General features: G+C 53.4%; 5 protein-coding genes across 5 annotated transcripts; 4 read left to right on the top strand and 1 right to left on the bottom strand.

Annotated features, from left to right (window-relative positions):
• The first annotated feature begins 1,115 nt into the window (after positions 1-1,115).
• Positions 1,116-4,456, top strand: BO88DRAFT_445721 (leucine--tRNA ligase NAM2). Its single transcript, XM_025710233.1, has 3 exons — positions 1,116-1,713; positions 1,783-1,923; positions 1,980-4,456. The coding sequence occupies exons 1-3, from the start codon at positions 1,189-1,191 to the stop codon at positions 4,287-4,289; spliced, it is 2,976 nt and encodes a 991-aa protein (XP_025559880.1). The 5' UTR covers positions 1,116-1,188; the 3' UTR covers positions 4,290-4,456.
• Positions 4,457-6,496: 2,040 nt separating this feature from the next.
• On the top strand, positions 6,497-8,412 carry fdh (formate dehydrogenase (NAD+) FDH1). Its single transcript, XM_025707309.1, has 4 exons — positions 6,497-6,562; positions 6,818-7,076; positions 7,144-7,319; positions 7,409-8,412. Exons 2-4 carry the CDS (start codon positions 6,888-6,890, stop codon positions 8,298-8,300), a joined length of 1,257 nt encoding a protein of 418 aa, XP_025559879.1. The 5' UTR covers positions 6,497-6,562; positions 6,818-6,887; the 3' UTR covers positions 8,301-8,412.
• Positions 8,413-9,220: 808 nt separating this feature from the next.
• BO88DRAFT_370802 (uncharacterized protein) lies at positions 9,221-10,109 on the bottom strand. The gene is made up of 2 exons (XM_025704186.1): positions 9,823-10,109; positions 9,221-9,757 (listed from the first exon to the last, which is right to left on the bottom strand). Exons 1-2 carry the CDS (start codon positions 9,847-9,849, stop codon positions 9,344-9,346), a joined length of 441 nt encoding a protein of 146 aa, XP_025559878.1. The 5' UTR covers positions 9,850-10,109; the 3' UTR covers positions 9,221-9,343.
• A 439-nt stretch (positions 10,110-10,548) lies between these two features.
• BO88DRAFT_123078 (formin sepA) lies at positions 10,549-16,438 on the top strand. The gene is made up of 2 exons (XM_025701345.1): positions 10,549-15,313; positions 15,370-16,438. The coding sequence occupies exons 1-2, from the start codon at positions 10,709-10,711 to the stop codon at positions 16,201-16,203; spliced, it is 5,439 nt and encodes a 1,812-aa protein (XP_025559877.1). The 5' UTR covers positions 10,549-10,708; the 3' UTR covers positions 16,204-16,438.
• Positions 16,439-16,989: 551 nt separating this feature from the next.
• On the top strand, positions 16,990-19,406 carry BO88DRAFT_407011 (tRNA modification GTPase). Its single transcript, XM_025707308.1, has 2 exons — positions 16,990-17,293; positions 17,377-19,406. The coding sequence occupies exons 1-2, from the start codon at positions 17,027-17,029 to the stop codon at positions 18,955-18,957; spliced, it is 1,848 nt and encodes a 615-aa protein (XP_025559876.1). The 5' UTR covers positions 16,990-17,026; the 3' UTR covers positions 18,958-19,406.
• Positions 19,407-20,224: the final 818 nt, after the last annotated feature.

Below are 20,224 nucleotides of genomic sequence, written 5' to 3'. Positions count from 1 at the left end.
CGGACGGGAATTCCAGTACATGCGGTGGGTTGATGGCGAGTCGGAGCTCGAGAATCAACGAGACTACGGCAAGTCTCCGAGCCCGACGGTTGGGTGCGAGATTCTAGATACTACTAGAGTCTTAGGCACAACGGGTACCTGCCGAGCCTGCAATCTCCTGAACTTAGTAGACGATAAAGACCTCGTCGTTATTGGTCGCATTCTTTCTTCTTTCGTCATGATCTTCCGTGACATGATCTGATATCATAGCTGGAACACTGCTGTTGTTGAAGTACATAGCCAGCAATTTGGCTCTGATGATGGTGCCCTAGTCCAACCAGCTACTTACGAGTTCTTTTTCAATCTGAGCTTCTCAAGTCTGCCAATGTGTACACTTTTGTCACTTTGTAGGTGGATATTTTTTGACTCGAGGTTCTAGTTGGTCGATACATGCGATCTCAATGTCATAGGCACTCTGCAGCCCATGGCCGTACAATAAAATCATCACAACTTCATAGGGAAACACGATAAACTCACAGAAGCAGCTCTTTTGTTTCGGGCGTTAAGGCGCGTTCTTCAAGCTCATTATCTACATTCGCAGGGTGTCGTGCAAGACCAGCTCCACCAAGAGTATGGAAGTGTCCCCGATCGGTATGCGTATTGGTTATTGCTTCTTCACCGCAGTTATCCATCTAACCTAGAAAGCATTTTCAGGATATTGGTAGTACTAGTCGAGTATCATTGGTCGGGTGACCCATTGATTCAGTCTCTTCAGTGTCACAGTACTACTGAGTAGTACCTACTAAGTAGCGGTGGTTATATATTCCCGCAGGATACTTCAAATAACTTCTACTTACTACTAGACTACTAGTAGATTCCTCTAGTAGTACTTGGCCGTGCGATGATTGAACAATTCTACATGGTACCACTACTGACTAATACTGAGTTTACGTGATGCCCATAGAAAAGCCACAACAGGCTTGTTTAAATATATACTGTAACTTCCTGACAGTCTCATGTGTCTACCAATGTTGCTTGTTTGCTGACACTATTCCCTATCGGGCGATGCCGATCCGCCGATATGACTTCAGCCATCCGATCAAGAAATCTTGACGGAGATTCCACCACCGCCAACTCTCCAATTCAACAATCCACGCCAGTCAATGGCGCAACAACTCTCTCCTACGGCATAATGATTATACGACCAACATGCAATCCCTACTACGTTTTCGATTGAGCCCGACACGGTCGGCGCTCCCACATCCAGCCCGATGGAACTGCGCATCTCGTCCGATTCCACGACCGACCGGTATTCCCTCTCGTTATGCGACAACCTCCGCAGCTGCGACATCAATTTCCAAAAAACTCGATCTTTTAGCCCTGGATAAGAAGTGGCAGGAAAAATGGCACACAGATTCATTGAAGCCGCCCTCCAAGGCATCGGCGGACGGAGACACAAAACCCAAATCATACATCCTGTCTATGTTCCCCTACCCATCGGGGACGTTGCACATGGGGCATCTGCGCGTTTACACTATTTCGGATGTGCTGGCTAGGTTTTACCGGATGCGCGGACATGAGGTCCTCCATCCAATGGGTTGGGATGCGTTTGGCCTGCCGGCGGAGAATGCGGCAATTGAACGGGGGATAGACCCTGCGGAATGGACGGAGTCGAATATAACGAAGATGAAAGAGCAATTACGAAGTATTTCAACCTCTTTCGATTGGGATCGGGTATGTGTGTTGAATGTGCGGCCTACATGACTACCAGCTTTGCTGACTTGTTGGTTGTCTCAAACGCAGGAACTAGCAACGTGTGCACCCGAGTTCTACGAACATACCCAGCGGATATTCCTTATGCTATACGAGAAGGGCCTTGCATACCAAGCTGAGGCGTTGGTCAATTACGATCCGGTTGATAAGACGGTGCTGGCTAATGAGCAGGTGGGTGTTATGGCTTGGATTACACACGGGATTCAAATGGCTCACTCTTGGTGCAGGTCGATGCCAATGGCTTCTCTTGGCGCTCGGGAGCAAAGGTCGAGAAGTTGAAGCTGAAGCAATGGTTCTTCCGTATCACGGATTTCAAGGAGATGCTTCTGAAGGATCTTGACTCTTTGGCAGGCGGCTGGCCGGAGCGTGTCCTTTCCATGCAGCGGAATTGGCTTGGAAAATCGCAGGGTGCCAAGATCAAGTTCCCTGTGGCTGTCAATGGCAATAATGGTACAGACATCGATATCGATGTTTTCACCACGCGACCTGATACTCTTTACGGAGTCGAGTACCTTGCCCTTTCTCTGGACCATCCTATTGTCCTGGAGGCTGCGGAGAAGGATCCGGAACTGCGCAAATTCCTGGATACTGCCGCATCACTTCCGCCTGACTCCAAAGCTGGCTACAAACTATCCAGTGTCACTGCTTCCCACCCTCTACATGTTATTGACAAGGAGAGCCCCCATGTCGCCCGTCAGCTGCCCGTATTCGCGGCACCCTACGTCCTTAGCGACTACGGCGAGGGCGCAGTGATGGGAGTCCCAGGCCATGACGCCAGAGACCTTGCATTCTTCAGGGATAATGTGAACCCTGATTCCATACCCGTTGTCGTTGGACCCAAAGGGGAAGCTGGGGCAGATGGTGGTGACGCGAGCATTGTTCCCTCCGCGGATGCGAATGCCTTTACGCAAGAGGGGTATCTGAACTCCTTGTGCTGGAAGTACGAGGGTCTCCACTCTAGCGAGGCCAAAAAGCAGATTGTCACCGATCTGAAACAGGTCGGTCGCGGTGACTTTGTCGAACAATGGAGGCTTAGAGACTGGTTGATCAGCCGACAGCGCTACTGGGGGGCTCCCATCCCTATCATTCACTGCGGCGATTGCGGCCCTGTACCTGTGCCAGATGACCAGCTCCCTGTCAAGCTGCCCAAGATTGAAGGGGACTGGCTGAAGGGCAAGAGAGGCAACCCTCTCGAATCATCCCATGAGTGGGTGAACACGAAATGTCCGAGCTGTGGCGGGCCTGCTAAGCGGGATACCGACACCATGGACACCTTTGTCGACTCTTCATGGTACTTCCTCCGGTTCTTGGACCCAAAGAACAAGGCACAACCGTTTTCGCCGTCGGCGGCACGCCCGGTGGATGTCTATATTGGCGGTGTTGAGCATGCGATCTTGCACCTGCTTTACGCCCGATTCATCTACAAGTTCCTCTCCCAGTCCGAATTGTTCCCGGAAATCGCTCGAGCTGGGAACGTCGCGACGCCGTTTGAACCATTCAAGACTCTACTCTCCCAAGGTATGGTCCACGGCAAGACGTATTCGGAGCCGTCTACGGGGAGATTCCTGCTCCCCTCCGAAGTGGATCTTTCCAGCCCCGACAAGCCACTGATCAAGGGCACCCAGATCACGCCCAATGTGTCCTTTGAGAAGATGTCCAAGAGCAAGCACAACGGAGTCGATCCGACCGGCTGTGCATTGAAATACGGCGCCGATACCACTCGCGCCCATGTCCTTTTCTCGGCTCCGGTCAGTGAGGTGCTCGAATGGGACGAAACGAAGATCGTGGGCATTGAGCGCTGGTTTGGTCGACTCTGGAAGTTGGTGAACGATGCGCAGCAGAGCCTGGCTTCGTCCTCGTTTACACTGCAGCCAGCCGACTTGGAGGCCTCCTCCGGCCACGCGACCGGCTTGCCCAGCTCTCTACAGGATCTGAGCGACAGCGATGCGGATGCTGTGCTTGCCACCCACCGCACCATTTCCTCCGTCACCAGCTGTATTGAGAAAAATCCATACGGGCTGAACACAGTCATCTCCGACCTGACCAAGTTGACCAACTCGTTGTCGTCGTCGAAGCCCACTTCGCCGCAGGTCCTCTACCTATCTATTTCTTCCCTGCTCCGGCTGCTTTCGCCGATCGCGCCCGCGCTGGCGTCCGAGTGTTGGGAGATCCTCAATGGTCCCGTGACTGCGGGGAAGCCATCCACCACCACCAATGTCCCCGCCATCCTTGACTGTCCCTGGCCAACTCCTCTGCTGAAGCCCGAGGAGGCCGACATCCTGTCTGCCCGCGGTGGCCAAGTGGTCGCTGTCCAGATCAATGGCAAGTTGCGATTTACAATCACGATCCCTCGGCGTCTTTCCCCCACGACCGCGCCCGAGGCTAGCGGCACGGTCACGGAGGAACAAGACTGGATTATCAACCGGATCTTGGAGACGGACGAAGGACAATTCTGGTTGCGAAAGAAGAACGATTGGGAGAAGCGGAGACGGGTGATTGTCGTCAAGGGCGGCAAGTTGGTCAATGTGGTGTTTTAGCGCTCAGGGTCGCCCTACAGTGTCTGGAATTTCGGGCTGTTGTAAAGAAAATTAATCCTCCCCTTGGGGGAGCGCGCATGTAACTATAGACCCATGCATGTATATTAGACGAAAGGCAACATGGCCAAAAAAATAAAGTACCCATCTCCTCTGAGACACTGACGATCGCGAAATACTTGACAGGCCTGACCCGCGAAGCCAGTCAAGCCAGTCAGTGTGTATATGCGCATAGTTGGTACCTTGGCCAACCAGAAAAAATTTGGGAAATTGGGAGGCCGTTCGCCCGCCCGACGATAGGCGCGCATTTCCTATTTTTCGATCAGTCGAGCTCCCTGAGGCCGGAAGCCGTGGCTAAACTACCCAACAACTGGTAGTAATTCCTACCCCTCAAAAAGTTGGGGCCAACGAGGGTTCCATCGCGTGATGTGGCCGGAAAGGCGATGCGCCGTTCCAAAGTGAGGAGGTGGTGGAGCCGGGCTTCCCCTCATAGGCGCCGCCTCCCCCAAGGTAGTGGTGGTGGTGATGTATTCCTGACACTTGACAACACTTGACAGGTGGATCTGGCTCTGCCTTGTCTTCTTCCCATCTTGTTGTGATGGCATTGTTCACGGTCGCGCAGGGGCACCCATGGTCCGGCTGAAACACGGGAATCACTCGGTGCTTGGATTTCAAGTTGTTCGCAGATGGAAACAATTTTTTGGGGGGGTGTGGACGGACGGGCGGGTTTATCTGCGGAGAGATGAGCTTTTGAGAGGAAGTCGCATGAGCCGATTCCTGGTCCCCTCATGTCATTGTCTCTCCTAACCCGGACAGAGAAGAGAGACCTGGCTAGACTGAGATAGATAGATCACGCTATCAACGGCACCTGGGATTCCGAGTCTCGGGTGGATTGAGTAGTCGTAACAGCAGCAAGCAGCAATTCGACTTAGTCTCCCAGTCGGTGGGATGGATGGCCATGCCGGTTCCTATTAGTTTGTCTGTTTGGCTGTTCCCAATTGAGATGAGGGGTTACCCCTCATGCAGCTTTGCCACTAGTCTTGATATGGGTTAGTGGCGATGCAGAGATAACCCCTCGTGAGGGGGAGTAACAGCTATCCCTATCGGGAAAAGAAGTCAGCAGAAGCAGTAATTCTGTCCGCAGACATCGGTGGGTACACTAAATGGTAAGAGTGGATAGTAAGAGAATTGACTGAATTGAGCTAAAAGATCCTCCCTCAACGATACCCGTAGGAAAGGAAGGTCCATTTGGCCATTGTCACTTGTGGATGACAGACAGGCTGGCAGGTTTTCCGTTTCCCCATGGAAACTCTACGCCCGACATACCTCCGGCCCTGCAGGCACTTTCGGCCCAGGCTCGGGTTCCCCTCACGAGCCCATTAAGCATGCCATGCCGGTTCTCTTCCCAATGGTTTCTAGATTTCTGAAACCCCGCATGGCCGTGGGCAATCCCCTGCAGTAGGACATATGTTGGGATGGCAATTAACCTGTGACTGAAATTGGGGTTATACAATCAATAGTATTGTTGTATTGGTTTTCGGTTGCTTTACCGCTATGATACCACTGTATGCATTTTCCAATTAGGGCTCATCTACTAAGTAGTAGTCTAGTTCAATACATACTATACTCCGTAATGTGTCAACTGCCCCAGGTGTGGATTTCAAGCTTTCGACGGTATCGATCTATACAAACCTAACCTAGAGCCATCCGACCATCCGCGGCTGTCTATGTGCTACTAGACTAGTTTCCAGTAGTAGTTGTCCCGCGTGCGGAGACAACAACTGGACCGAAACGTCGTCCGTGCCGATGCGAAACTGCCGCCAACCCGGACGATCGCCCAACCTCAATTGCTGGCTGGTGGGGTTCCAGTTCCTTGCTCCAACTCTCGGGGCTGATTTGAGGGTCCCAAACTATCCCCCCCCCCTCTCCTGCCACTTGCTGGGTCTACCCAGATGATAGGCCTTGTGCTACTACTGCCTGCCTGGTGCCCTCCTATCCGGATTTGGCGCCATCCTATCGCAGATGTGGATGGAGCACCCTTTCTGAATATGGGCCAAGAGGGGATGGAGGGGGGCAATTGTGGTGCTCACTTACATAGTACAGAGAAAAAAAGAGGACCCAGTGAAGTCTATATATTTGGCTAAATTCCCCGTCCTTGTCAGTCTCATTCTATCCTCATCTCTCTACATCTGCATCTCATCGCACCTTAACTTGTCTCCTCATCATACTTCGCTCATCCCTCTCCAAGGTTTCTTGAAACTCCACCGCCGCTTTCGGTAAGCCACCCCTGCATCATCATCCTCCATCTGGCATCGGCTCTGCCCTGTGGCATGCTTGCCTGCCATCCATAGTTGCTTCTCCACACATGCTTTCCTGTCTCCCCGCTTCCCCTTGTTCGCCGTTGCTACTGTTGTTGCTTGCCGCTCATTCGGCTTCCCCGACTTTGCAATCCGATGCATCTACTACTACTACTTCCCACGTTCTCCAAATCCGGGATGTATTTAAACCTCAAGCTGACCCTCCTGCCATAGGTATCATACCAGCATTTAACTCTCCCATCTCTAAATCATCTCATCTCATTTCACTTAACTCATCTTCACAATGGTATTTATGCGCTCTTTCTCCCGCCAACTTCGGCGACCTGCCACCTCTCTTCTCTCCAAGGGAGCCTTCGCGCCCGCGGCCAGCAGCCCATTCCGGGCTGCTCCTCTGGCCAACTCGATCGCTGGTGCACGTACGCTAACCGCCTCCGCGAATCTACAGGGCAAGGTTCTTATGGTCCTCTATGACGTAAGTACCCGAATAGAATCACTTTCTTCTTCTCGCAAATCACCAGATGCTAACCATCTCCCAATAGGGCGGTGAGCACGCCAAGCAGCAGCCCGGTCTTCTGGGTACCACTGAAAACGAGCTCGGCTTGAGAAAGTGGCTCGAGGAGCAGGGTCACACCCTGGTCACCACCTCCGACAAGGAGGGCGAGAACTCGACCTTTGACAAGGAGCTCGTCGACGCTGAAGTCATCATCACCACTCCGTATGTGACCCACTTCACTACCCACAGTTATCCGCTCAGGGAACTTGGCAACTACGGGAACTAAATAGCTGACTGGTTGCCCGCAATAGCTTCCACCCCGGTTACCTCACTGCTGAGCGTCTGGCCAAGGCCAAGAACCTCAAGATCGCCGTCACTGCTGGTGTCGGTTCCGACCACGTTGACCTGAACGCTGCCAACAAGACCAATGGCGGTATCACCGTCGCTGAGGTCACCGGCTGCAACGTCGTCTCCGTCGCTGAGCACGTTGTCATGACCATCCTGACCCTGGTTCGCAACTTTGTTCCCGCCCACGAGCAGATCCGCCGCGGCGAGTGGGACGTTGCCGCTGTCGCTAAGAACGAGTTCGACCTCGAGGGCAAGGTCGTTGGTACCGTTGCCGTCGGCCGTATCGGAGAGCGTGTCCTCCGCCGTCTCAAGCCCTTCGACTGCAAGGAGCTCCTCTACTACGACTACCAGCCCCTTTCCCCCGAGGTTGAGAAGGAGATCGGCTGCCGCCGCGTCGACGACCTCGAGGAGATGCTCGCTCAGTGCGATGTTGTCACCATCAACTGCCCCCTGCACGAGAAGACCCGCGGTCTGTTCAACAAGGAGCTCATCTCCAAGATGAAGAAGGGCTCTTGGCTCGTCAACACCGCTCGTGGTGCCATCGTCGTCAAGGAGGATGTCGCCGAGGCCGTCAAGTCTGGCCACCTCCGCGGATACGGTGGTGACGTCTGGTTCCCCCAGCCCGCCCCCGCCGACCACCCTCTGCGCACCGTCCAGGGCCCCTGGGGCGGCGGCAACGCCATGGTTCCTCACATGTCCGGTACCTCCATCGATGCCCAGATCCGTTACGCCAACGGTACCAAGGCCATCCTCGAGAGCTACTTCTCCGGCCGCCACGACTACCGCCCCCAGGACCTCATTGTCCACGGCGGTGACTATGTTACCAAGGCCTACGGTCAGCGCAACAAGGCCTAAATGGAAAACGATGATGATGAGATGCATGGATCGATCTGTATTCGGCCTATTTCCTCCCGTTATGATTAGCTTATGATACCTGAAATCAAAACTTTTTCTTACTGTTCAAACATTTACTCTTCCAAGTTGTCAGACTTAACTAACGTAGACTCGTAACTCTTCGGACTCTTTCCGCGATCATCCCAGCACCAACACAGCACTCCAGCCAGACTAGCAATCAAAGCCCCCCAAACCAAAATCGATCCAGTCCGCAAACTCAACAATGGTCTCGTATCGAACACCAGCTCGTCATTTTAGTGCAACTTTCTTCATCATTACCATATTCAAACCCACAATTTACTCCCCACCAAGCAAAAGATAAAAGCAGATAGTGGGGCGCCGATCCCCCCCCCCCAAAAGCACAAAGCTTGACCACATCAAACTTCCCCGGCAGGCCAGAACCACGGACCAGCCTCTGATTTAGTGGGAGACTATACAAACTACGCTTTTTTCTAGTTCTATGATTATTGCTTGCTCTGGTAATATTATTTGAGTTTGTATAGTTTCGGATGATATACTCTTGTTGGTTTAGTGATCTACTCTTTTGCTTTCTTTTTCTTTCATGTTCTGGGTTTCTTTAGGTCGGGTTGGGTTGGGTTCGGCTGGGGGACCTACTTAGGTAGTTAGTTGCATGTGAAGGGGATTAGGGTATGTACAGTAGTACCTTCTTCTTTGGGTTGTTTGTTTGGGGTTAATTGATTGATATGGGTTGGAGAATTGAGTTACGACGGGGGGGTTGGAGACGAAGTAAGGGGTTGTTGGTAGTCCGGACGGACGGAGTTGATTTCCATTGTGATGATTATCAGTGCATGCATTGGTCTAGGTATGTACGCATGCAGGTAGTTTAGTAGTGCCCATTGAGTTTATCTAGACAGACGTGCATTGGACTCTATCTGTACTATCGCAAAGGTTCAGCAAGAATAGATGTCTATTATATTTATTACCCATCCCAAACGCCAATGGTTCCTTACAGGGTAGTGTAATATGTACAGAAGGTACAGAATTCAGCGACGTGACTGAGCATGGGCATGTCCCTCGTCATCATCACTATCATCCATGAACCCCGCTTCAAGTTCACGACTCAAGCGACTCTCCGCATCCCCGGCGGTGCTCCGTCGACGCTCGAGCGCTTCTCGCCGTGAAGGGTCCATGTCCATCCCTACCATGATCTCTCCCTCTTCATCGTATATACTGATGTTGTCGTGCTGGTCGAATTGTGATTGTCGCCAGACCGACGGAAGGAATCGTCGCATCAAAGCATCCGCGATACGATCCCGGAGTGTCGTAGTATGTGCGGAGATAGTATGAAGCGGAAGGTACTGGGAGTATCGTTGATGATAGCGGCGGAAGAAGGGGATGATCACGAAGGAGAACAGGAGGTAGAGCGTCAGGGAGATCACGGCGGGGATGATGATGGTCTGAAGTAGAAAGTGTCAGTTAGAAGGAATTCGGAAGAATTAGGAGAAGTCGAGAGAGGGCATACTTTGGCAAAGTTACTTGCGGAACCCATTGTGGCGTGTGTATGTGTGTGGTGCTCAGCGCCTTTCCTGTAACGATCTTGATCTCGAGAATGCGCGGCCAAGGCAGCAGCGGGAAGGAAGTAGATAGACAGGCGCCAAACACACGGCGCCAAATCAAGCCAATAATCCCCGATCAACAGCGGAAACCTGTCATGTCCTGCGACGGCGCTTAGAGTAGTCCGATGTGACTGGCAGGCTGACCGTCCCCCGACGCTGGTTCACCAGTTGGTCTTCTGCAGCAACGGCAGCAATCCGGGGTCTGCCCTGAATGTGACACTGACAGCAACTCCGAGAGTCTCCGGCATGAGACAGCTCCACGTGATCGGAGAGGGATAGCCAGTTTCCTGAGGCATGCATGGTGTAATTCACGTGACACCTCCGGCCCCTACCGCGTTCTAGAGCCGCCTCAAGTGGTGCTGCCCCCCCTGATGCCCGTGCTTCCACGACCTGACGTGCAAAAAGACTCCAGCCACTAAAGCCCGATCCTGGGATTTGCCAGAGTAGGATAGCCCTACTGGGAGCCGTCATTACAGACCGCTCCTTTGATTGTTATTTCTTCAAGTCATCTTCTCCATCTGTTTGTTGGGAGAAGCGTCCGTCTTTGGTGGCATCCTTCCCCCCCCCCTCGTGCCAACGCTGCTCCGCAGCGGCTATTAATTAGTGTTAGTCAGGAGTGTCTGGAATAAGTTGTCGCCTTGAGCTGGATGTGATCCTGGCCTTCGCAGAGACTGAGAGCGACCGATTCTTCTCAGTCTACAGCCTCCGACGACTGTCTGCCACCTCAACGCTCTTGCCTCAGCGGATTACGCTCATGCTGCGCCCTGCATCTCCCCAGCGACGTCCGTCAAGATGCCAACCACCACGTCCGCGCCTGACAAATCGAGACAGACTTCCGCTGGGAAATCGTTCTTCGGGAGGAAGCTGCACAAAGAGAAACCGGTAGACGATCGCCACGATGCCCATACAGGCTTCGAGACCCTCGCGCCTCCTGGAAGCGCCCCGGGTTCTCGTTCCTCTCGCCATTCCAAGCGATCCTCCGTCCAGTCTATGGATTTTTCCAACGACATCGATCCTGCAGCGCTGTCAATGACGGCTGGCGTGATTACCTCTATCCCCTATGAAAGTCTCCCCGCCGACACCAAGTCGCCGATTCCCATCGACTATCTCTCTAAAGCCGAAACCTCGCCACGCAAAGAACCATCCCCGAATCATCTTGCCAAGGGAGGCAGTGATTTCCATCAGTATCCCGCTTGGAACCCGGCCACTATCCGGGAAAATAATGTTTATTCTCACCCCACCGGCCCTCGTCCGCCGCCACATGCGTCTAATGTAACAATGGCGGGAAGCTCTTCGGGGGACAAAGGTGCTCGGTATCAACAATGGGGACGACCGGGTAGCTCGGCTGCCAACACGGGATTCAGTCACAACTCTTCATCTACGGTGGATTCCTCGTCGCATTCCCGAATATCGTTCGACCAGGCTAGTGTCCACTCGTCACTTTCCTCCAACACCCGGGACACTAGAGGCTCGAGCTATTTCTCGTCGGACGGATCTTCTCGAACGCTGACAACATCGCACTCTGCCGACCGCAATACCTACTCATCTAATGGAACATCCAGCCGACTCTCCAATGCGCAGGCTGCATGGCAGTCGGCCCAGCCCGCGCAACCCGCGAAGTTACCGGCCAACCCCGAGCAATACCTGACCCGTCCAAGGGACGATCGGATTGTGGACCAGCTGTTCCTGGAACTGATGCAGAAGCGAGGTTGGCAGAACTTGCCTGAGCAGGCCAAACGGCAGATGCTTGCGTATCCAGCCTCGAAAAAGTGGACGCTGGTTCATCAAGATCGGTTGACGGAAATTCAAGGCGAACAGAAGCGCAGGCAGAATGCTCGGCAGACCCATGGTCACGATGGGCCGTCGGGGATTCTGGAGCGGGCCGACGAAGAGGGAAGCCCGGAGTGGTACGTGAAGAAGGTTATGGATGATTCAATCACGTCGAAACAATTGGCTAGTTTGAGCGTCAGTCTGCGCACACAACCAATCAGTTGGGTGAAAGCCTTTGTCGAAGCACAGGGCCAAATCGCCCTGACCAACGTTCTTGCTAAGATCAACCGGAGGAAAGCTTCAGGTCCTGTTCCTGCACCCCCGACTGGTGACAAGGACTTGGATCGTGAATACGACATTGTCAAGTGCCTGAAGGCTTTGATGAATAACAAATACGGCGCAGATGATGCTCTTGCTCATCAGCAGGTTATTGTTGCTCTCGTCAGCTCGCTGCTGTCTCCCCGACTTAATACAAGGAAGCTGGTCAGCGAAGTCTTGACCTTCCTGTGCCATTGGGCCGAAGGTCAGGGCCATCAGAAGGTCCTCCAGGCTATGGACCATGTGAAGAACCACCATGGAGAGACTGGTCGCTTTGATGCCTGGATGCGTATCGTCGAAGTGACGATTGATGGCCGTGGAAAGATGGGTAGTTTGGTGGGCGCGAGTGAGGAGTACCGCAGTGGTGGTATCGGCATGGAGAACCTTCTCATGGAGTATGCCGTCTCAACCATGCTCCTCATCAACATGTTGGTGGACGCCCCGGAGAACGATCTACAGCTGCGCTGTCATATTCGTGCGCAGTTCACCTCTTGCGGCATCAAGCGTCTCATGACTAAAATGGAAGGTTTCCAATATGAGGTCATTGACAAGCAGATTGAGCGCTTCCGCGAGAATGAGGCCATCGACTACGAGGATCTCCTGCAGCGTGAGAGTAGCAGCGTGAAGGATAGCATCGAGGGCGAGGTCAAAGACATGAACGATCCTCTACAAATTACAGACGCTATTGCTTCAAGAATTACAGGTACTCGAGCTCATGACTACTTCCTCTCTGCTATGCAGCACATGCTTCTTATCCGGGAGAACTCAGGTGAAGATGGTCTCCGGATGTATCAGCTCGTCGATGCCATGCTTAGCTACGTGGCCATGGACCGCAGGCTACCCGATCTGGATCTCCGCCAAGGTTTAACATTTACCGTGCAGAGCCTCTTGGACAAATTACATACAGATTCAGAGGCAAGACAGGCGTACGATGAATCCCTGGAAGCGCGCCAGATTGCGGAGGCTGCCTTGGCAGAGCGGGATGAGATGAAGGCGCAGATTGAGCTCGGTGCAGACGGCCTAGTAAAGAAGTTGCAGAAGCAAATTGAAGAGCAGACTGGCATCATCGAACTTCAACGGAGACGGGAGGAGTCAATACGGGCTGAGCTTGCCGATGTTCAACGCTTGCGTGCTCAGGAGTTGCAACGGAACGAACTGGAAACCAGAGAGCTCTACCTGATGCTTCGGGATGCCCAGGACATCGCTGCTTCAAATGCCAAGAAGAACAACCTCGCAGAAGTCGATCCGTCCCATATGAGGGGCATCATGGACCGCGAAAAGCTCCTTGAGCGGTTGGAGATGCAACTCGAACGCACCAAGACCCAGTTCAAGTTGGAGGGCAAGGTATGGGGTCAACATGTGACCTCAGACCGGCTGCGCGAACTTCGTGAGCAAATGGACGGCGATGTTGAGCCGCAAGATGGGTTCCAGGACCAGGCTCATCACGTTGCGGGCTTGGGATCTGTTCAGCGCAAGCGCAGCCATCTGCCCGGTATGGAGAAGGATACTGTCGAGGGTCAGCAGCAGGAGGGCCAGGTGGATGAGAACGGAGAGATCATCTATGAAAAGGCGCGTCTGGTCGACCTCCATCGGCCACGACTTAACCCTAAGCAGGCGAACGGCCTCCTGGGAGAAATTGCCTCGAAGGTACCTAAGATCGACGCAGACGATAACGAAGCTACACCTGTTGTTCCCGAAGCCACGGCGCCTGTCACCGACGAACCCAAGGTTGAGAGTGAAATTGAGAAGCCCGAAGCCAAGGGGGCGCCCGCTCCACCCCCGCCGCCGCCACCACCACCTCCTCCTCCTCCGGGAGCTGTGGGAATTCCTCCTCCGCCCCCTCCCCCTCCACCGCCACCGCCTGGTGGTGCCGTCGGAATCCCTCCCCCTCCTCCGCCTCCTCCTCCGCCGCCGCCGGGAGGAAAGGTTGGAATCCCCCCTCCACCTCCTCCACCCCCTCCTCCAGGCGGTGCAGGATTCCCGCCGCCGCCTCCCCCTCCACCAGGTGCTTCATTTGGTGCCCCTCCTCCCCCGCCTCCTCCTGGCGCAGGCTTTGGCGGATGGCGAGCCAACTACATGGCCTCTCAAGCCCTTCCTCAACACAAGACAGCTCTTATGCCCTCTATCCGGCCAAAGAAGAAGCTCAAGGCTCTTCACTGGGAGAAGGTTGATGCTCCACAGGTAACAGTGTGGGCGGCTCACGCCCCCACTGCGCAGGAGAAAGAAGAGAAATATGTAGAGTTAGCCAAGAAGGGTGTGTTGGATGAGGTTGAGAGACTCTTCATGGCGAAGGAGACCAAGATCTTTGGAGGCAATGCAGCAGCCAAGCAGCGCAAGGACAAGAAACAGCTCATCTCCAACGAGCTGTCCAAGAACTTCCAAATCGCAATGGCCAAGTTTTCGCAATTCCCTGCCGACGATGTGGTGCGCATGATCATCCATTGCGATACAGACATTCTGGACAACCAGGTCGTCATGGAGTTCCTGCAGCGGGACGAGATGTGCACAATCCCGGAGAATATTTCCAAGTCGATGGCGCCCTACAGCAGGGACTGGACCGGCCCCGATGCTGCTAGTGCGGAGCGAGAGCAAGACCCCAACGAGCTCACGAGGGAAGATCAGATCTACCTATACACCGCGTACGAGCTCAACCATTACTGGAAGGCGAGAATGCGCGCTCTCGCGTTAACTCGGTCCTTCGAGGTGGATTATGAGCACATCTCCGCCAAGCTGCAACAAGTGGTGAAGGTCAGCGAATCTCTGAGAGACTCTGTTTCTCTGATGAACGTCCTGGGTCTGATTTTGGACATTGGCAACTTCATGAACGATGCCAACAAGCAGGCTCAAGGATTCAAGCTGAGCTCTCTTGCCCGTCTGGGCATGGTCAAGGATGACAAGAACGAAACCACTTTTGCTGATTTAGTGGAGCGCATTGTCCGTAACCAATATCCCGAATGGGAGGGCTTCGTGGACGAAATCAATGGTGTCGTCGCTATCCAGAAGCTCAACGTCGACCAGCTGCGGACGGATGCGAAGAAGTACATTGACAACATCAAGAATGTACAGGCCAGCTTAGACGCCGGAAACCTCAGTGACCCCAAGAAGTTCCACCCCCAGGATCGCGTTAGCCAGATAGTTCAGCGGAGTATGAAGGATGCTAGACGGAAGGCCGAGCAGATGCAGCTCTACTTGGACGAGATGATCAAATCCTATGATGACATCATGGTCTTCTATGGAGAAGACAATTCCGATGAGGGTGCCCGCCGAGACTTCTTCGCGAAGCTGGCCTCCTTCTTGCTAGAGTGGAAGGTGAGTTTGATTGTCCAGTATCATCTAAGAATGTTTGCTAACCTATTGCCGTGCAGAAATCTAAGGAGAAGAACATTTCGCTGGAAGAAAGTCGGAGACGCACCGAGGCGTCCTTGGCTCGCAAGCGGAATATCAATGCCGGGCTTGCCAATGGCGCCGCCTCTGCTAGTGACGCTCCACCGTCGCCAGCTACAAGCGGGGCCATGGATTCGCTCCTGGAGAAGCTCCGCGCCGCTGCGCCGCAAGCCAGAGACCAGCGTGACCGCCGTCGTCGTGCTAGGCTAAAGGAGCGACACCAAGTTCGTGTCGCTTCCGGCCAGAAGATGCCGGATGTTGCTGGAGCTGAGGCACCGGAAGGAGGAAACGAAGCCGAAAACGATGGTAGCAACAGCAAGGCGGGCAACGACAATGATAGCGAAGCAAATGCCGCCGAGTCAGGGCTGCTGAGTCCTCCCCTCCTTGAAGCAGAGTCTTCTGAGAGCAAGAAGAAGGACCCGCAACATGTGTCGGAAAGCGAAGACGTGGCGGACCGTGCCGCGAGCATGCTGCAGGGCCTTCGCGATAACATGGACGGCGATCGAATGAGAAGACGCCGAGAAACAGCGGAAGAAGAGCGTCGGAAACGCAGGTTACGGAGACGAAACGGAGGCAGCACCAGCAATAATGGCGCCGAGGGCTCTGCGGCCACCTCCGTGCCCGAACCCATTTCGCCTCCCAGGACAGATTTAGAGCCGGATGATGCTACGAGTCCTCGATCTGGAGACGATCCCCTTCCGCAACCGCCCCTGACACCGGCAATCGTGGTATCACCAACGGCAGACCAACAGCTTCGGTCACCTGGTGACGATGAACCGATGGAAGGCTCACCGTCGAGCAGATCCATTGAGTAGTTGGGCAACTATTGCCTTTCTACTACCATCCTTCTTTTATTGATTTCATTTCATTGCCAATTTTTTTTTCTTTTATCTTGCATCCTTTCCTCCTTGTCCGCAAGGAGTGTCTTTCCTCACCCCCTCTTTCCTAATCTAATGTTTGATAGACTAACTCATGTCGTCTCGGAAAGATCTCATTATGCTGTTTTGAGTGTATACTATGCCAGGATGAACTTACCCCCTTTCTCTCTGGCTTGCCTGGCTTCTGAATTTCTTCCTTTCTCCGGGCATCCCTCCGCATTTTCTTCGAAGGTACATTGTTCCCCTTTTTTCCAGCGATTTCCAATCACCCTTCATACTTCTACCCTATTATTGCTCCTCACTGTTGCTCCGGTCATCTCTTTGTGTACATACTTCCTTTCGCTCTGCTCTTTTCTTCATTCTCCGTTCATATCTGCATGTCGTTCGAGCCGTTGTTGCATTTTGGCTAGGGGGAAGGGATCCGTGGCGCATGGCCGAGTCTTTGTGTCTTTTCGGCGCGCAGGCGTGGCGAAGGGGTGCAGGGCCCTTGTGATCTGGCTTTTATACATTTACTGGATTCCTGGATCGGTCTACATGAATACCTTGTCTTGCATAGGCTGCTACTGTAGTTCTTGAACCCTACCTGCCATATACTACAGCATTATCTCGTAATCTAAAATCCACTTCTTCCTCCGCGGAGATATCACGTGACCTCGGCGATGCGGCGAATCTCCTCGATGGGCCTCTCCTTCTCTCATGTCTCGAAGATCAGCAATTGCTCTTCACTTGTCCATTACGCCTGTTTGGGCTCACCTCGCGTATGCGACCATCGGCCATCCGGACCCTAAGGTGGGCGACACCCCTTCGCCCATCATGGAGTAGATGCTTCACCGTGGCCCGGCAGGGCGCTGGTCCAGCTCTCCATGCCCGGAGCCCATCTCCGCGTGTACCTCCACGACGATACTTCTCAGGATCCTCACCGGCTCAATCTATCTTCGATGCCGATTCCACTATCTATGCGCTTTCGACAGCATCTGGACGGGCTGCCATTGCCGTTGTGCGGGCATCAGGACCTGCATGCGTGCAAGTAAGTATGAGAGCTAACTTCCGCCATTGAATGAGACTCAGCCCAGCATCAGCAGCAACAGCTGACCTCACTCGTTCACACAGATCTACAAATCTCTCTGTCCAGAAGTACCCCTCCCCCGACCCCGCCTGGCAGTCGTCCGCACTCTGTACGAACCCTTTCAAAAACCCTCCCCCAATACCGTCCTCGACGCCGGCGCCCTAGTCCTATACTTCCCCGGCCCGAAGACCGTAACTGGCGAAGATGTCCTCGAGCTGCACCTCCACGGCGGCCCAGCCATTGTCAAGTCCGTTCTGACAGCCATCTCGCGTACAAACACCCCCGACTACTCAGTCCGCTACGCCGAACCGGGCGAATTCACCCGTCGAGCCTTCATGAACAACCGCCTAGACCTCCCGCAGATCGAAGCCCTGGGTGATACCTTGTCCGCTGACACGGAGCAACAGCGCCGACTTGCAGTCCGTGGTGCCAGCGATGCGCTATCGAAGCGGTACGAACAATGGCGGCATCAATTGCTCTATGCGCGCGGGGAACTGGAGGCCTTGATTGACTTCTCGGAGGATCAGCATTTCGACGAGTCCACCGAGGACCTGGTGTCCTCGGTTGCGGCTCAGGTGCGGGCTCTACGGGCCCAGATCGCCCTTCATATCCAGAACGCGTCGAAGGGTGAGCTCCTTCGTAACGGTATCAAGGTCGCTCTTCTGGGTGCTCCGAATGCGGGGAAGAGCTCGCTTCTTAATCGGATCGTGGGCAGAGAGGCCGCCATCGTTAGCACCGAGGAAGGTACCACGCGGGATATCGTGGATGTCGGTGTCGACATTGGCGGCTGGTACTGCAAGCTCGGCGATATGGCGGGGATTCGCTCGGAGCCTAACGATCCCACCGGGCAGAAGAAGACAGTCGTGATTGGCGCCGTGGAACAAGAGGGCATCAGACGGGCAAAGGCTCGTGCCTTAGAATCGGACGTGGTCATCGTCGTTGTCTCAGTGGAAGAAGCCACCGATGGTGCTGCGGCGTACCGCCTTGCCGTCGAGCAGGAGGTCGTCGACGCTGCCAACGACTGCGCCCGCGCAGGCAAATGCGTCGTCGTAACCATCAACAAATGTGACCGACTACCGGAGGGTAGACTTCCCCCGCAGCTCATCGAGACAGTCAGCCAGCTTTTCGAAGCGGTCCCGGACCTGCGCCAGCGCATCTTCGGCATCTCCTGTCTAGATGCCACAAACGGCCTGAACCTGACAAGCCCCGGTCCTAGCCAATCCTCTGATCCAGGCTACATCCAGCAATTCCTACAAGGTCTGATGACTACATTCGAGGAAATTGCCTCCCCGACAGGGATCGACGGAGATGAGAACGGACAATACGATCATGCATACTGGGAAGATTCACTGGGCGTGACGCATCGCCAAAGTTCCAATTTACAACGCTGTCTCGAACACCTGGATGATTTCCTGACCCAAACTCAACCGCAATCCCAGACGCCTATATCTTTATCATCTCGCCAAATCGCCCATGAATACCCAGAAACAGACATGGACATGGACATTGATATCGTCACCGCCGCTGAACATCTGCGCTCTGCCGCTGACACCATGGCGAAGATCACGGGCCGTGGGGAAAGCGGAGACGTGGAAGATGTTCTGGGCGTTGTCTTTGAAAAGTAAGTTATATGCAGTATAGTGTAGTAGTGTGTGTGTTGTTGTCGTTCTTGTCACTGACTGAATGGATTAGGTTCTGTGTGGGCAAGTGAGAGAGGTATGTATGATATCGGAAATCATAAACGCATATTCTCTCCCATCCGGATGATGTCCTCTCTGACGCGTCGTATGCTACAATGCCCCTGCGACGGGTTGCTGCTCATTGTACCCGCCACGGCCCTGCAGTAGCAGCGGGTCAGAAGAAAGAAGCGACAGCGACAGAGATAGAGAACGAGAGGATGAAGTCGGCTGCGCGGGCTTTGGCGCAGTAGTCTCGGGGGTGTTGTAACCTCCTCGGCCCATGGTGATGATCTTGTCTGATCAGAGGTGTATAATAGATGGTGGTGATAATGTATATGATGCAAAGAGCGGCGTATGTATAGTATAGTATAGATTCCGCACGGATTGAAGAGAGCAATCACAATCCTAAAGTGTTGTTGTATATCAGTTGACTGATCAAGAAAACGTAGTAGCGAGCGATAGTAAATGTATTATAGTATATTAAGCAAGAAGTAGTAGTTAAGAATCTCAAGCTTCATTCATCAGGACACAAGAACCCTCTATATATACACCTCCAAGTACTACCTTTTGATCTAAGCCCCAGCAACATCCATCAAGAACGGCATACTACCACCACCACCACCACCACCACCACCAAAACGAAGAATCCAAAGTCCCTCGAGTAATACTACAACAACATATCAGGCCCGCATCATCCCCATAATTGATGATAGCTGACTCCTCAAAATCCCCAATGCTACCGTCGTAACCAAACCAACAAGATAACTACTAACAAAACGTGCTAAATATAATCGAAGCCTCAGGACCAATACCCCCCTCCCCTATGAGAAAGATTCCCAAATGCTTGATAAGACGGGAACCCGAGCCTCGATTCGGCTTGGTATTGTTTCTCTTTGCTTTTTTTTCTCTCTCTGTTTTTATGCTTGAATGCATGACTCAGGTTATATTATGACCCTATTGGCTTATTTACTACTAGCGTTGGGTTGGGTTTTTTTTGGTCTTGCCTGGTTTAGTTGTTGGGTTTCATCCTATCATCTGGTATGGATATATCTATCTTGTTCCGGGATGGTTTGTGGATAAGGTCAGGTCAGGTCAGCTGATTATACTTCGTCACGGCATCATACGCACGGCCTGAAGTTTTAAGGTGGCAGTTAAGAGAAGGAGGGATTCACGTCAGCATATCTGTTGCGCCAATGAGGCTGTTCCGTCCCTG

This window comes from Aspergillus vadensis (assembly GCF_003184925.1).
Source record: "Aspergillus vadensis CBS 113365 unplaced genomic scaffold BO88scaffold_22, whole genome shotgun sequence".
Lineage (NCBI taxonomy): Eukaryota > Fungi > Ascomycota > Eurotiomycetes > Eurotiales > Aspergillaceae > Aspergillus > Aspergillus vadensis.
This window is presented reverse-complemented; position numbering and strand designations above follow the sequence as displayed.